We start from the raw sequence: 16,412 nt of genomic DNA, 5'->3' as shown, positions 1-16,412 counted from the left end.
TCCCTGTCAGCAGATCTCTGTGTTCCAGGTTACGGACAACTTCTCCTCAGGCCAGTGGAGAGATATGGACCTTTCAAAAGCAACCTGTTCCTTGCTTTAGATGTGTTAAGCTCAGGGGAAGCAAAGTGTCCTTCAGAGGGGTAACCACACCTGGGCTGCAGAGAACCTGGAGCACTTGCCCAGCCTTTGCAGCTTCCTCTGCAGTGCCAGAGGCAGGTGCTGGCCTGGGGAGCCTGTGACATCCAGCAAAATCCCCCACACCCCAGCAGTGTGCTCACATTTGTCCATTGCAACACTTGCGCTCTGCAGCACTCAGACATGGATCCGTGGTCCTGGAGAAGGACACAGCTGCCTGCCTGCAGCTCAGACAGCGCTTGGGCCAGATACAGTGTCGGTGAGAGGTGCTATGGGCTCCTTGGATGAGGAGGCGGAGGGGAGCAGCTCCCCTGGACAGAGACTAGGGAGGAGCAGCCCCTGCGAGGCAGGAGGTGACGTGGGATGAGTGATCACATTTGAAAGTCCCTTGTAGCAGGGATAAGGATGGAGAGCAGGTTGAGGCTCCATGTGTCAGACATAGCTCAGGCCAGCTATAGCTCAATGACCAGGCGCACAAAGCCGAGAAAAGCAGCTCTATCCTGCGAAACCCCAAGGGAATCTGGCCAGGGCAGGCCTGTGCTCCTGGGACTGATGCAGATGCCGGGACAATTACCTCCTGCCAGGCAAATCGTACACTGCAGAGCTCCAGTGACATGTCCACACTGCACCTGTGCTGCTGTAAGCACATCTCTGAACTCCATGAGAGGATCCTACAATCTGTCAGGAAGCCAGAAGAGCCACAGGAAACGACAGCACCCAAAGGGACTATGGGCTTCTTGAACAGAGGTTACCAAACAGGGCCAGGCTGAGGACCCACACACACCGGCATCCCTTGCTTTCCTCGGGAGCCAGGTTGGATAGCAACTGCGTCCAGTGAACCGAGTTTGGCTCCATCAGATCTTCCAGGTGATTTTCTGTGTGCCAGCTTTGGAGAGCGGCACAAGCAGTGACTTGGGTACCCTGCCCCATTGCCATGCCAGCAGGCTGGACGGCGGCTCACGGTACCCATCCCTCTTTTCACACTGGATAGTTTTTTTCATTCCCCGTGCGCCCACTACATGTGCGTGTCAGCCCCACATGAGGCTGGGCTCAATGGAGCACCATGGCAGTGCTGCACAGGCACCTCAGGCACAGGGAAAGCTCTCAGCCAGGGGACGGCGAGCCGCTGCGCCCACAGCAGCTCTGCCCCTGCTTTCCGGGAAGCGCAGGAACAGACGGGCCGGCCGCGCACACATGTGCGCCAGAGCCGGCGGGGCGGGCCCGTGGCGCCGCGGGAAAATGAGCGCCTGCCCCGCCCCCAGAGGGCGCTTCCCGCCAGTCCCGCCCGCGCCGCCCCTCCCACTGCGCGCCGCGGGGCTGGGCCGACCCTCCTCGTCCTCGCCCGCCGCAATGATGGCGGCGAATCCCGAGGCTCTGCCCGCCCTCAAGATGGCCGCCCGCGATCCCGAGGCCGGGCGCCCCCTCAGGCTGGTGCCCGCTTCTCGTCGCGCGGTCAGCGGCGAAAGGGTGCGTTCCCGGCGTGCCGCGCGCGGGCGGGGCGGTGCAGGGGTCGCCGGGAGCTGTAGTGCGGGGCGGGCGACGGTCACGTGGCGCGTTCGGCAGTGGCCGCGCTGGGAGCAGAGGCGCCAAGATGGCGGCGCGGCGGGGCGGAGCGGTGCCCGCCGCCAACGGGGCCGGGGCTGGTGGCGTTGCCGCCGCGGCCGCTTCCCGGGGCCTGGGGAGCGGCGGAGCCTTGCGCGAGCCGCCTTTCCGCGCCGGCAGCCCTCTGCAGGTAAGGGGCGGCGGGGAACGGCGGGCCGCGCTGTGACACGTGGAGGCCGGGGCGGCTCCCGCGGCGGCAGCACCACGTGTGCCGGGAGCGGGCCCGCCGCACCGGCAGCGGGCGGGAGGCGCAGCGGTGGCCGGCGGCGCCTCCGCTGATCCTGGAGTGGGGCCCTTTCTATGGGTGTGCCCGGAGCTCTCCCGCCGGGGTGGGGTGTCGGCGCACTGAGATTACGGGGTTGGGGGGCCGCACCACGGCCACTGGACCCGCCGGGACGGGTGGCTTGGTGTCCCCTGCGGGAGGTGACACCCCGACCTTACGTAGTGGGGGACAGGGGGATGCCTCTCACGTCATTCCCCCCCGGTCTCTCCATCCCGGTGCCGGTCTCCGCTACCTGCGGCCGCGAGGAGCTGGGGCTGGCGCGGTTTGGGACACCGACATTCGCCGGTTTTGGTGGCAGGGGCTCTGGGTGCAGAATGTGGCCCGGGCGTGGGGAGGTTCCCCGAGCCGAACCGAAAGCTTATCCACGGGAAGCGGGGCTTTACCCCGTAGTAAGAGGCTCCCGCGCCGGGGCAGATACGGGGCGCAGAGCTGCCGCTGTCACTGGCTCCGGTGGGCCCGTGCCGGGGCTGGGCTGGGTGTGTGTGCGCTGCTGTCTAGACGTGGAGTGCGGGGATGCAGCACCCCAGGAGGGGACCTGCGTTGTGCGTTTGTCGGAATTTTTTGGGGAAAGCCCTAGCCTGTTTCTGCCTCCGCCAGGGTCCTCCTGCGTGGCCGAGAGGCTACAGGAAACTTCCCCCATCCAGACCCCGGGCTGGAAGGTGCCAGCCCCGTCTCGCCCCTCCCCGACGCGAGCAGAGTGGGCTGCTGATGGGGCAAGAGAGGTGTGTTCCCGCCTGATGTTTTCCGAAAGCAGCAGAGGAATCCACGGAGCATCCTCTGGCTGTGCGGCGCTGGCCGGGCGGAGCCCCCCGGCTCCCCGGGCTCACCCCGCGCCTTGCCGGCAGCTCCGGCGCTGTAGGAGCAGCCTTGGCAGCCAGCCGGGGACCATGGCCGCCCTGTGCTCGGGGCGTAGCCGCAGCACGCCGGGCACACGTGTCACAGCGGCCTGCGGGGGCCTCCGTTGTCCCTTCCGGGGACCAGAGCGGCGAGCGCAGTGTGCGCTGCGCCGGGTGGGTGTCGGAAGAGCTGGTGGCCACGCTTCGGCTGTGTCCATTGCAAGTAGTTAGCTCTGGTCCCAGTAGCCCCCGTGTCCAAAGCCCACTCTGGGACTGTGGGCATCGTCCCTTCTCCCTGGCAGTGCTGGTTGTTTGGGCACAGCGTGGCCAGAGCCGAAGCCTGTCCTTGAACATTCCTGTGACCCTCTTCCCTGCAGCTTTGCTGTAAAGCAAACACAGGCAGCTGTGTGAAGGAAGGCTCGGCGGGGTTCCCCCCTCCCCTCCGGGCTAGGAGTGATGGGGGTCCCTGACACGGAGGAGAACGGGCAGGGACTCTGGCTGGAGCAGGCTGGGCTGGTTCGTACCCCCGCCGCGACGCACAAGAGGTGTTCAAGCGATGAGGGCTGCAGGAGGTGCCCGTCCCCAGGTGGATCAAAGGGAGTCCTGGGGGAACACAGCCCAGGCCGGTGACTCACGGCTGTGGGACTCCTTGTTGCAAGGCGCTGAGTCAAGGGAGTCGAGGAAGGCATGGGAGATTGCCCTCCCTCCCTCCCGGGCTGCGAGCAGGAGCTACAGGAAGAGGCCATTTGAGTGGGAGGGTTTTATTTCCCTCCCTCCTAATGTCCAGCGCTGATCACAGCTGGAAACCTCTTATTACATCCTTTCTTTGAGGGGAGCCGGCCCTGAGGCCAGATGGGCAGGGCTGTGCAGCCCCGGGGTGACCTCCGGATCCCTTTCCCAGCTGTAGGCAGGGGTCAGATGGTCCCCGCGTCCCGGGCTGCTGATGCTCCATCCTGGGTGCCTCTGTCTGCCGGTCACCGCTGACTCAGGGTTGCACGCTGCCGGGGCTGGGCGTGTAAGCCTGGATGTCCTCCCAGTATCTGAGTGAGGATTGGCCGAGAATCGCAGCCAGGCTGCGCCTAGAGGGCTGCCAGCAGGCTCTGCCGTGCTCGGATGCGGATCAGGAAAACTGCTCTAAAACTGCTCCATAGTCTGGTCTGCATGGTGGGGTAGAGTGGAGTGGTGCTCTGGTGTCACTGATGGGCTCCACTTTCAGGCAGAGGGCCCTGGGAGAGGCTGGGCTGGGCTGGCAAGCTGCCTGCTGAGCCCCAAACCACTGCAGACTCTTGGTCTTTAGGGCTGTCCTGTCAAAGACTGGAGAAATTTGGGATGGGTAGACTTGGAATATTGCTGTGGGTTGTCCTGGCTTTGATTCTCATCCTAGTCTTGAGTTGCCTGTGTTCTGGGGTTGCACAGGGCTCCTGGCTGTGCTGTTGCCAGTGGTGCCTGCTTTGTCTTATCAGAGCTTGTCTCTGAAGAGACGCAGGGACCAGGGTTTTAGGCATGTGGCTGTGGTGCTGTCATATTTTAGAAACACCTATTTCATGAAATGCCCACTGTCTCTCTGGTGCAGTTTACTGCTTGCTAGAAGAGGATCTCAAAATATTAGCAGGTTCTCTCTAGGCATAAGGTAGACTTTGTTCTGTACGGGCACAGCCTCACACAAGCTGTGGTACCTACATGAAACACAGGTGAACTGCATCAGATGTGCATCCCCCAAGGTTCAGACATATTCTCACGGTGCTGGTGCCGCAGGAAGATGGGTCCCAGCCTGCTCCCGGCTAGCTTTGGGAGGGAGGTGTACTCCCCCAGGGCTCTGTCCTTGGTGCCCTTATCTTCCCAGCCTCTATTATCTCTCTGCCTAAGCCCATCTGCAAACAGGAATTCGCATCCTGTCTTGTGCCGGTGACATGTGCACTGCTGCTCTGCTCAGCTGGGGGCTGCAGCCCCTGCCCTCACCCAGCATCTGGCTTTTCCTGCAGCATGGCTGCATGGCATCCTGGAGTGCAGTGCAAATACTTTTTTGAAGTTACTCAGAATTACCCAAGCATCCGTGGAGGTGGCTAGGGGATTGGAAAGGATGTGGGGTGGGGAATTTGAAGGAGGAAGAGTAACAAAGCTGGTTTGGTCCTGGATTGCAAGCACAGACCATGTCCTCTTGTAGCTTGCAGTAGAGGTATTGAGGTAGGGCTCCAGCAGTGGCAGCTGGCTGCACCCCTCTTGCTGACTCCTGCATTTTTGTTATGAATTTTGTAATGGTTTTGGGCTTATCTGAGGCGCTAACAGCCGGCATTGGAGGAGTGCGTGACAGTCCATGAGGTGGCAGGAACTAGCCTGTCCCCTCCCTGTCCTGCACTTGCAGTGTGTGGTGTTGGGTAGAGCCTGGTGTTTTATCCATTCATCTTTCCCAGTCATGCAGCTGCAGAGTGAATCAGGCAGGAATTTTCAGTGTGGAGGCATCCTGGGTAATTGAAAGGGTCTCAGGCTGAAAGCAGCACAGGGCTTTGTGCGGTGGACTCTCCTGAGGAAAAAAAGGGGAAAGTCCCCTGTGCCACCTTCTGACTAGCAGCTGTGTTCCAGCTGCTTCCCCTGCATGTTCAGGGTGCTGGGGTGCCCAGCCACTGTGTGCAGCACAGGCTGTCAGGAGCCCATGTGTGCTGCAAGCAAATCAGTGTTGGTAGTGGGGCTGTACAAAGTGTTTACCTGGCTCCCCATGCTCCTCAACAGTGCTTTTCCCTCGAGGAGGATGACCTGAACTTAACATCATTGGATGCAGAAACTATCTTAGAAGCTGAAGAGATCCTGGGGACAATGCAGAACTATCTCGACTCCTCTGTGATCTCCATCATTGAGGATCTTTCTCTGAGCGAGGTGGGAGCTCACACACAGATGTGGGATGTGGTGGCCAAGCTGGCCTTGGCTGTGGCATGGGTGGGGGTGGTGGCAGTGTCCTCCATGTCCTGGTCTTATGCCTGAATCCCATCGCCCTCTGAGAACGTCCCTACCCTTGCAGCAGAGCAGGGCCTGCCTGGATGCACAGAACGAGCTGTCCCTGCTGACTGCCATCACAGAGATCCTGGACAGCACGGATGATGAGACCCTGTCCCCCTTTGACACCATCATGGATGCAGAGCTGCTGACCTCACCTCGTGAGCGGGAGAATCCCTCGGTAAGTTGGGGGGCAGGTGTAGCCTGACCCCAGAGCCCTTGGGAAGATGCTCAGGCAGGGCTCTGCTAGATCCTAGCATGAGGGTGCCCTGAAGTAATAGGACCCTGGTCCCCAATACCCTGAGATGTACTCTCATGATGGTTCCAATGTGAGAGAAGTATTCTGGAGGGCCATGCCTTTGCCTTCGATCTTTTATACAGAGCCAGAGATGTGCCAGAGGCTTTGGAGAGTAGCATGTCCCCAATGGGAGCTGTGTGCAGTATGGGTGAAACAGGGCTGTTTGCTCTTTGGCTTTGTGGGGTAAAGTGCGTGGGCATTATGGGGCTGGGGGTGGCCTGTCCTCTCCAGCAGAGTAGACTTGCCACTGTCTCATCTTCTGGTCATCTTTCCAGTTTCAGAAGTTTCTCACCTTATCCTGCCCATTGCTGGAGTGCGAGAGCCCTGCCCTGGAACAGCCTAAGGCTCTTAGGCCTCTTAGCAGCAGCAGCAGCAGCAGCAGCGTCTCTGTGGTTGGGAAGGTGAGCAGCTGAGCAGGGGAAGCTGAAGCAGCAGTGTTGGGGTGGTGCTGGGATATCTGTGCTGCAGACCCCAGCCCCAGCCTTGCCTCCTGCCACAGGCATCCTTTCCCAGAAGTGATACTTTTGCAAGGCACCAGTGGCAGTGGGAGCAGGGTCTGCCTCAGGTGGTGGGCACTAGGGACTGGGAATGCTCCCATAGGAGCTTTGGATTTCTAGCTCTGTTGTGTTTTACTGGGCAGGTCAAATGTATTCCGGCTTTTTGTCTGCCGTGGCACTTTGCATTAGAATTGCAGCAGACCCAGTTGGCTGTCCTGGGGGAATGCTGCTAAAAGCCCAGGAACTGATGTTTGCTGTGGTCCTCCTTCCCAGATTGACAAAGACATGGCCTGGGACCGTGCTGCTCATGGCCTGGAGGACCCAGTGCTGCCAAAGAAGCAAGTCTGCAGCACCTCGAGGGTGGAGCGGAAGGTGGGCTGGCACCGAGCCCGAGAGCAGCCTCTGCCACAGCGCAGTGATGGGGAGGAAGAAGAGGAGGAGGCTGCCTTGAGCCTGGAGCTACACAGCAACATGGAGGCTGTGGATTTCTGTGTGAGTGAGGCTGGGGCAGCACTGGAGGAGCATGAAGACCCCTGCATCATCAACACAAGTGATGTATCCCTGAGTGAGCTGGTGAAGTCCATGCACCCCTATTGCCTGCCCACCTTCACTGTGTGCCTGGACCCTGACACAGAGCCTGTGGCCAAGGAACTTCTAAGCAGTCCTGTCTTGCTGGAAATTGTGCCTGGAGAGGGAGAGAGTGTGGAGATCCCTGTTGTCCTGCAGCCCTTGACTCCCAGCTCCCCTGACCTGGAGCCCCAGCTCCTGGGAGTAGAGGAGAGTACCAGAGAGTCAGTCCCAGAAGATCAAGAGGAGCTGCTAGGAGCTCCAACCCAGGAAAATGGAGTGGAAGAGGAGAAGGGAAAACTGGCTGGGAAGGAGCCTTCATGCACTATCCCAGAGGCCACCTCCCCACTGGAGACAACAGCGCCTGGAGCCTCAGGTCCCAACAGCAGCTCCTGGCACAGCACAGAAGCCCCAGCAAGCGGAAAACGTGAATGCTCTGAGAAGGGACGGGGCCGTGAGAGAGCAAGGAAGAGTCGGAAAAAGAAAGCAGAGGAAGACCAAAGTAAGCAGGCCAGGCCTGGGAGAGACTTTGTAGTCCAGCGGCTCCGTTCCACTGGCTCTGGACAGTCCCATGTCCAGCCAGCCATCAGCCGGCAGCGGGCAGAGTGTCCCTCTGTTCAGGTCTCAGACTTCCTGGCACAGCAGCTGGAGCGAGCCCGGAAGGAGGGGCAGATGGAACTGCATGCTGAGCAGGCACTGCAGTCCCGGGGCAAGCATCGGAGCACAACAGGGGCCTTTCTGCTCAAGAAAGGGAAGCAGGAGCTGCAGAAGGAGCCAGCACCAGAAACCGTGAGTGTGGCCCTGGAGAAGACGACTCAGGTGCCCCTGGACAAGACTGCACCAAGCGTGGAGGGGCAGCCAGCAGCTGCATGTCCCAGCCTGACAGACCAGGCTGAGGGCCAGGGAGATGTGCAGCCATCTGCCGAACAGAGCAGTGGGGTCTTCCAGGCTGCCTCTCAGCTCCCAGAGCAAGGTGTTGGGCTGGAGCCTGCCCAGAGCCTGCCAGCAACAGAGCCGAGTGAGGGCCTGCCTAAGGAAGCTAAACCCAAGGCTTTGAGCCTGCGTGAGTACCGCATCCGCATGCTGCACCGTAAACCCAGCACGGGTGGCAGCCAGGAAGGCAAGAAGCAAGTGGCCGGCAAGTGGCCCAGTGTCCCCGAGCCTCCGACAGAGCTGGCAGAGATCCCCTGCCTCGTGTCACCCATGCGCTCCACCACTGAGGCAGATGGTGCTCAGAAGGGACCAGACAAACCTACCAGCCCTGCTGCTGTCCCTCCTCCTGCCAGCAAAGCTCCCACTGCTCTGACTTCAGCCCCAGCAGCTGCCACAGCACCACCACCCCCTTCAACACCAATGCCTTTTGTTGCACCGAACGTGCCCCCAGTTGCTGGGGTGGCCCCCACTGGGATGCCGCCAGCCTCTGCTGGTGCTTATGCCCTTTACCCACCAGTGCCTTCCTGGCCCTGCTTCAACCCGCAGCCTATGGGCTGCCATGGTTTGCCCCCACCACCCAGTGCCAGCTCCTCCAGTAGTTTTCACATGGTGCCTGGCCTCCCGCCTCCAGCCATGGCCTGGCCCCCTCCACCTGTGCCACCCCTGCCTCCTTTTGGCCCAGGTGGCCCCTATGCCCCAGTTGGGTGGGCACCGCCATCCTACTGGCCAGGAATCCCCATGCCGCCTCCGGTGCCTTCCCTTGCGTACAGGGACCCTGGAGCAGCAGTGCAGGCTGCCACTGCCTTCCCAGCTGGTAGCCGCCCTGGAACAGCCCTTCTGCATGGGCAGCTTCCTGCCACTCCTATGCTCAGCTGCCCGGAGCCACCAGCCTTCCCCACCCAGTCACCTGCTGCCCCAACCAGTGAGATGGGGGCTGCAGGTGGCCCAGCCAGGCCAGTGACTGGCAGGGTGTCAGACCCCAGGAGGCAATCACGGCTGGCAGGAGAGAGCTCTCTGCCCAAGGTCCCTCTTGCTCCAGCCCAGTCACTGCCAGCTCCCTCAGCTGCCACTGCCCAGTCTCTTCCAGCTCCCTCAGCTGCCACTGCCCAGCCCTGGCCAGCTCCCTCAGCTGCCACTGCCCAGCCCAGCAGGGTCCCTCCTGCAGTGCCAGTTCCCCAGGCTGTCCCCACCCAGCCTCTTGAGGAGCCCCAAGCTGCAACTCCCAACCAGCTCCCAAAGACCCCCCCAGCTGCCATCTGCTGCCCAGCAGAGTTGTCTCCTGCCCCTGTTGAGGAGTCCCCTGGCACCCACGCCACAGAGAAGGCTGTAGGGCCAGGCAAGGAGGTGGTAGAGAAAGCCCTGTTGGAGCCCAAGACAGCTGCTGGGCAGGAGTTGCCTGGCCAAAAATCCACCTCCCAGGCTGTGGAACCACCACTGAAAGCAGAGAGCAGCCTTCCCACCAAGGCACCTGCTGTGCGGCCATGGAGGCACCAGCCACTCCTTAGCCCAGCCCAGCCAAGTGACAGCAGCAAGGATATTGTGCAAGCCTTCATCAGCGAGATCGGTGAGTGGGAGGGCTGCAGGATGCTGGGTTGAGTGTCAGCAGCCAGCAAGGCTGCAGTGCTGCCAGCAGCCTGGGTAGCAGAACCAGTTCCTGGCACTTCTGGGGGCGAGGGTGGCAAAGCTATGCCCACAGGCTTGCAGTCTCTTCCCAGTACTCTGCTAGGATGTTGCCTATAGAGGATGGTCTGGGCTGGCTGTCCTGAAATCAATCTCTTCTGGGACTGCAGAGCTGGGTGCTCCTGTCCTTGCTGTGGGAGACAGAGATGCTGCTTGCCCCACCATCCAGAGAGGCTGATGTAGGGGGAGAATGGGGTCGGGGTACATTAATGTGATCCTGGGAGAATTGTGGCTGATCTGACTTGCTGCACTTTCTCCCTGGCCCAGGAATTGAAGCCACTGACCTGTCCAGCCTGCTGGAGCAGTTTGAGAAGTCAGAAGGTGCGGATTTGGCATGCCATCCTCTGCAGGGCTCCCTCCATGCCATGCTGGCCTCCCTTGGCTGTCCTTGCTCCCTGTGTCAGGGTGGTAGTGGGAGGGCTGTGATGCTGCTGCCTGTGGGCTCCTGTTGCCATGCTCAGGTTTTTTTATCCTGGGGCTGTTTCTGCCTCCATCTCCTTGGCCTGTGGAAACACCTGGGGGTCCCCATGGCAACCAAAGGGGTGGTGAAGAGTGTGAAGAAAAATGGATGTGCAGCTCCTATCTTCAGGGAGCTGGGTTTCAGGTGCTGTGAAACCTCTTCTGAGCTGTTCTGGGGGTGCTTTGTGGATCCCGTCCTTCAGCCCCACTTGTTGCCACGCTCACCTACCTGTTCCTTTTTCAGCCAAGAAGGAGGAAACTTCTGTACAGCCTTCTGACGAAAAACAGCTGGTGGGGAGCTCTGGGTAAGTATCAAAACCTTGGCAGCTGGTGCCCAGCGTGGAGCCCAGCAGAGCAAGAACACAGGGCAGCTTTCAGTCCTGGCAGGGTTTGACGTGCGCTGGGGCTGTGTCCATTGGTCCAGGAGGGACTGAGCTTCTCACTGGACTGGGACAGAGCTGGCACTGAGGGGGAAAATTGGGAGAAGCAGTGATGGGCATGAGCAGGCTGTGCAAATTTTATCCTTGCAGCTCTCTTGGATCCTCTGTCTCATGAACTAGCCAGTGGGACAGATTGCCCCAGGTGTGGGGAGTGGGGCTGGGCTTTGCCTGCTGTGTTTGACAAAGCTCCTTTCCCATTCTCAGGCCTGAGACCCAGCAGGATGTGCCAAGCCAACAGGACAGGAAGCCCCCAGATGGCCTGCAGGCCTCTGAGTTGGCCAATGTGGCAGGTAATGAATACTTGGGGGCGAGGGAGGGTAGTTTGCCATGTCGTGGCAGGTCTGTTGTGTGTCTGGGGGGACACCTTGGGGAGTGAGGGGGGCCAGGACATGAGGGAGCCTCAGCTGGGTGGTTTGCAGCAGAGGGCTGCTCTTGTAAGTGTTCTGGTGCTCTCCCAGGCCTCACGCCCCCAGCAACACCTCCTCACCAGCTCTGGAAGCCTTTGCCTGCTGTCTCACTGCTGGCCAAGACCAAGTCACCTGGGTCCATGCCCCAGGAGAGGCCTCAGAAAACGACCAAGCTGACGAAAGCCAAGCCACTGCCCCCAAACAAGATCCAGGTGAAGAGCATGGTGCCAGCCGCTCCCAGCACAGCTCCCAGCCACGTCTGCTCAGGAGACCATGACTACTGCATCCTGGGTACACCACGGCCCGAGAGCAGCAATATCCCTGGCACGCAGCCCCCTGCCAAAGGTGGCTCCCGCTGGAATGTCAAACACCACCGGGACATCACTATCAAACCCATCTCCTCCTTAACCAAACGGACGCTGGACCAACCTGAGCCCACCCCACCAGCCCCTGACACCACCACGGGGCACAGCCAGGAGCCCCTGGGGATGGCCTGCCTAGCTCCCCTGGATTATCGGACTACCATCCCGAACAAGGCCCCCACTGGGTGCAGCAGTCCCCCCACCTCAGTGCTTCTGTCTCCAGCTGCATCCCCCTGCCGGGACCAGGAGGTGCAGACTCCCAGTGCCCAGCCCAGCCACGCTGCTGCCAAGAGGTCCCTGCGCTGCTACCGGAGACCCCAGGACTCACCCAGCCCCTCTACCGACAGCTGGAGGGCTGGCCGGAGCCGTGCCAGCCGTTCCTTCAGCTCCAGTTCGGATGGAGCTAGTGAGTCCTCGTCTTCATCTTCATCCTCGTCCTCCCGATCCCGGTCACGGTCATTCTCCCCACCCCCCAAGCGATGGCGAAGGTAAGCAGTGTATTGTTGCTTGCTCTTGGGACAGTTGTCCAGTGGCTGGTCTTTTGTGAGTGCAAAGACACATCTTTATGGTCTTCCTACTGGATGGCTGGATTTTTTCTTTTTGTCCTTGTGGCCCTTCTGAAGAGATGTACGGCTCCCAGAGGGTGGGGGAGCTGCAGCAGTACCTGCCTATCCATTTCTGGTTGAAGCCCACATCCGGGCTCATGTGCCTGCAAAGCCACCACTGAGCCAGACCTCTCTACTCCTTCTGGAACATCTAGTCCGTGTTACAAGTCCTTGGCTGCATCTTTGCTTTTATATGCTTTTTCTGGAGTATTATGGCAGGTGTTAATATTTGTGCTGTGGGGCTGCTGCAGCCCTTTGTGTAGAAATGAGCCACCGTGGAGCTCTCCAGGGAGCTGCTGGAAGCAAGCAGGGAAAAACCTGTCTGGCTAGGCTGCCTTGGAGGTTCCCTGTTCTCCTTATGCAGGTGGCTGTGTAGGAAAGTGGGACACCTTGGTCTCTGTGGGATGCATTTCTTTTGGAGCCCTTGTGCATCTGAGTGATGTGCAGCCTGTCCCAGCTGGGCTGGGAGGCACTGGAGCTGGTGAAGGGTTTCTCTCTCTCCTGTTCTCTTGGTGTTCAGCCCGTTCTGGAGATGTCACTGGGCATGAGGGGCCTGTCCAACCAAGACCGCTTCATTGATGGCTAGTAAATGCAGAGGCTGGAACTGGAAAGGGCAGTTATAAAAGTGCCATGTTGCACGGATGTGCAGCTTGGGGATTGTCAAACAACATGTCTGGCTTGGCTTTCCAGCAAATCAGCTGGCCTTGTGGTGGAAAATGTCCCATATACTGTGCCACCCTGTCTTTCTGTCCTCCAGGAGAATATGTGGCAGAGCTAGGCAGCATGCTCTGCCAGGCCTGGGTTTGCCTGTGGCAGGGACCACCTATGGCCAGGATGTCTTGGAGAGGGACTGTGCTCCTGGAGGCAGCATAGTTTAATCCCTGAGGTGTTTTGGTCCTGCTGTCCTTAAGCTTTCCCTGGCCCTGCTGGAGAAGCTCTTGCAGTCTCTGTTCACACGGCTGTTGAGCACGATGTGGATGTAGTGTTGTCCTGTGCATCATGTGGGGCTCAGCACAGAAGTCCCAGCCCTTTCTGGGCCCTCCCAGGCACAGCCCTGTGCTTCACAATTCCCCTATGACTATTTCTTGTTCTTCAGAAGCAGTGCCTCCTGTAAGCCTGCTCCCTTTTCTCTGTGGCATGGAGCAATGTTTCCGTAGTGTTGTTGCTACCCTTGGGCAGAGGCTTCCCCATCCTGGGGATGGGTCCTGTCTAGGTGGGATGCTGGACACCATGGGGACGATGGAGATTTCTACTTTGGAGCTTCATGATGCTGGACAAAGGGAGGGCTCAACTGTATCTCTCCTTCCCCCAGATACCGCTCAAGATGTTCCCACAGCTCCTCCTCCCGCTCCAGCTGTGGGTCATGTGGCAGGTCCCGGGAGAGGTCCTCATCCTCATCATCGACGTCCTCCTATTCATCCAGGTCCACATCCCGCAGCCAGTCCCGCTCCCCTTCGCCCCGCAGGAGGAGTAACAGGTGGAGAAGGTGAGTGTGGCCACCCTGCAGGGGTGTGAGCTCTCCCCAACCCATCTCTCAGCCTCCTGTGGAGGAGGGATGGACCTGCTCCTTCAAGATCTCCCATGTGTTTGGAATCACTCTTCTGGCACCCCCATGATTCTGTAGCTCATGTGTCTGTTTTCTCCCTGACAGACACAGTTATGATGCACAGGACCACTACCAAAGGCAGAGGATCCTCCAGAAGGAACGTGCAATAGTGAGTGATGGAGGGCTGGGAATCTGGGGCTGGAAATTTGGGGATCCGCAGCCCTTCTGTCACTTCAGAAAACCATGAAGGTGCAGCCTTCCCAGCAGGATTGCTGGGAGGCCCTGGCCAGGCACAGTGTGGTGGGAGGCCATGCAGGGAGGGTGCTCCATGTGAGAGAGGTCCTGCTTATGGATGGGCCATCCCTGCCCACAGGAGGAGCGGCGAGTTGTGTTTATTGGCAAGATCCCCAGCAGGATGACACGGTCAGAGCTGCGGCACCGCTTCTCTGTGTTCGGGGACATTGAGGAGTGTACTCTGCATTTCCGCTCTGAGGGGTAAGAGTTGTGGGAAGATCGGTCAGTCCCTTCCCAGGGATGACTCCTCTTGGCCCTTTTCCCATTACTCAAGGGGATGTTGCAGGCCAAGGGGGCACAAACATAACTGTTGCTGCTGATCTCCTCCAATGTCAGGGATAACTATGGCTTTGTCACCTACCGCTATGCTGAGGAGGCCTTCGCTGCCATCGAGAGTGGACATAAGCTGCGGCGCCCAGATGAGCAGCCCTTTGACCTGTGCTTTGGTGGCCGCAGGCAGTTCTGCAGGAGGAACTATGCTGACTTGGGTGAGTTGTGCCACCTCCAAGTTGGGGGTTGGCCTTCTTGGGTCCTTTTCTTCTTTCCAGAGGTGTAGGAGTCCCCATCCTACACCTGGGTTGTGGGGTCAGGCAGGGTTGGCAGCAGAGCCACATCCAGGAACAGTCCTGCCCTGAAGGGAGGTTGAACTGGGGCTCCCTGTCTCTTCAGCACCATATTGGAGGCTGGCCCAACTCTGGGTTTAGAGGCTGGCAGGTGAAACAAGATAAGAAGTTTACTGTGGGAATGGCCAGAATTGTGCCAGTATTTCCATGGGCTCAAGACACCCTCTTCCCCCATCTCTTCCAGATTCAAACCGGGAGGATTTTGACCCAGCTCCTGTCAAGAGCAAGTTTGACTCCCTGGACTTCGACACTCTGCTGCGACAGGCACAGCGCAGCCTGCGGAGGTAGCGGCAGGCAAGGCGGAGCACCCGCCCCCACTTTTATACTCAAATACAAAAGGCAAAAAAAGTATGGAGAAAGAGATGAGGTTTTTAATAAAATGAAAAAGGAAAAAAATTTGTTTTATAACCAATATTTAAGGAGGACAGGTCACTGGCCTTCAACTGGAGCAGTCCAGGCAAATGGCAGCCCTGGGCTTGCCCCAGACATATAATAAATGCGGATGCCCAAACAGCAGCACTGCCTTGTTTCCTCCTTTGCATGGGCTATTCCCAGGTGTGGGCTCAAGCTGTGCTTCCCTCAAGACCCCAGGGACTGCCTGTGGTATGGCCCCATGAAATACTGCACAGGTTGTGGACTGGCACAGAGTGGGATGTCTGGGAGAGTGGGGCAGGACTGCAGTCACCGAGTGTGTGACTGTCATTGTGGCAGTCTGCAATGGCCTGGCAAGGGATGAATGCCTCTCTGAGGACCTCTCTGAAGGTCTCTTGGGCTCTGCTGGTTGCAGGACTTGGCACCCTGAGGCTTGCAGCCGTGTTGGGGCCACTTGCACCTCCCGCGATGGCCACGGGGGGGCAGTGCAAGATCCTCCAGCAGTGGGCTGGGAACTGGCTGTAGCGCTTGGCCAGAGCTCGGGCAGGGCTCTGCTTGGTCTGAGCCCATGCCCTGTGTGCCTGTCCCTTTCGAGCCTGGTCCTTGGTATTAATCTGGCTCACCAGAAGGAGAGGAGTGACCTCTCATCTCTGGGTTTCCCCCAAGGGAGAGGTGTTTGTGTGACTGCAGAGAGATTATTGCTGTCTGCATTGGGATGGTGCTTTGCAGGAAAGAATGGCCAGTGGGAGGGAGGAATGCATGATGCCTGTTTAGGCCCTCTCAGTGCATTGCAGCTCATGGAGGAGAGGAGTGATTGCAGGCGGCCCCCAAGGGGGTGTGCTTGGGCCTGCTGCCAAGCATCTTTCCTGCTCTTGTGTTGGCAGTCAGAGAAAAGCCCTGCCTTGTACTGCTTCTGGGCTGGGACAAGCTTGGTCCCTTGCAGGGGAGGCTCATCCCTTGCAGCTGGCACTGCTGACTGGGAACCCTGAGATGGCATCGAGTATTCTGGCTTCAGGACTGGGACAGGCTTGGGATGGGGTGTAATGGTGCCTGTTTGAGCCCTCCCTTGGCACACCCTGGATTAGGGAAGCCTGCAGCTGCCCAACTGAGCAGTGCAGAGCTGGGAGGGTGTGGAGGGAAGCAGTGGGCAGGGAATGGACTCCCATGCCACTCCATGGTGTTTTCATGGTGTTTGGGGTGGGAAAGGGCTGGTTAACATCTCTTCAGATCTCTTACTTAGTGGAGGCAACACACACTTCAATAATGTGAGAGCAGGGAGGGGAATAGGGGCAATAAACCCAGAATGAGGGGTTCAGCCACGTTGATACTGATGTTGCCACTTTGATCATGTTCAAAGCTCTGAGCCCTTTGTGGCTGTGCCTGGGTGTATTGCTGCACTCTTATGGTCTGGGACAGTGGCTGGAGTCCACCTCTTCCCTTGCTGCTCCCCTAGATGGAGTGAAGTGCTCCTGCCTGCACACTGGG

At 59.3% G+C, this 16,412-nt stretch overlaps 1 protein-coding gene across 2 annotated transcripts; it reads left to right on the top strand.

The window, feature by feature from the left end:
• Nucleotides 1-1,712: 1,712 nt before the first annotated feature.
• PPRC1 (PPARG related coactivator 1) lies at nt 1,713-15,071 on the top strand. 2 transcript variants are annotated; one of them, XM_056495213.1, is made up of 14 exons: nt 1,713-1,867; nt 5,584-5,727; nt 5,870-6,025; nt 6,418-6,543; nt 6,913-9,703; nt 10,087-10,140; nt 10,523-10,583; nt 10,923-11,008; nt 11,177-11,975; nt 13,405-13,578; nt 13,744-13,807; nt 14,012-14,133; nt 14,269-14,420; nt 14,740-15,071. In XM_056495213.1, the coding sequence occupies exons 1-14, from the start codon at nt 1,727-1,729 to the stop codon at nt 14,841-14,843; spliced, it is 4,974 nt and encodes a 1,657-aa protein (XP_056351188.1). In that variant the 5' UTR covers nt 1,713-1,726; the 3' UTR covers nt 14,844-15,071. The 2 variants fall into 2 exon arrangements, with proteins under 2 accessions (XP_056351188.1, XP_056351189.1); XM_056495214.1 differs by lacking the exons at nt 1,713-1,867; nt 5,584-5,727 and having other exon boundaries at nt 5,745-6,025.
• Nucleotides 15,072-16,412: the final 1,341 nt, after the last annotated feature.

This window comes from Oenanthe melanoleuca, chromosome 6 (genome assembly GCF_029582105.1).
Source record: "Oenanthe melanoleuca isolate GR-GAL-2019-014 chromosome 6, OMel1.0, whole genome shotgun sequence".
Taxonomy (NCBI): domain Eukaryota; kingdom Metazoa; phylum Chordata; class Aves; order Passeriformes; family Muscicapidae; genus Oenanthe; species Oenanthe melanoleuca.
This window is presented reverse-complemented; position numbering and strand designations above follow the sequence as displayed.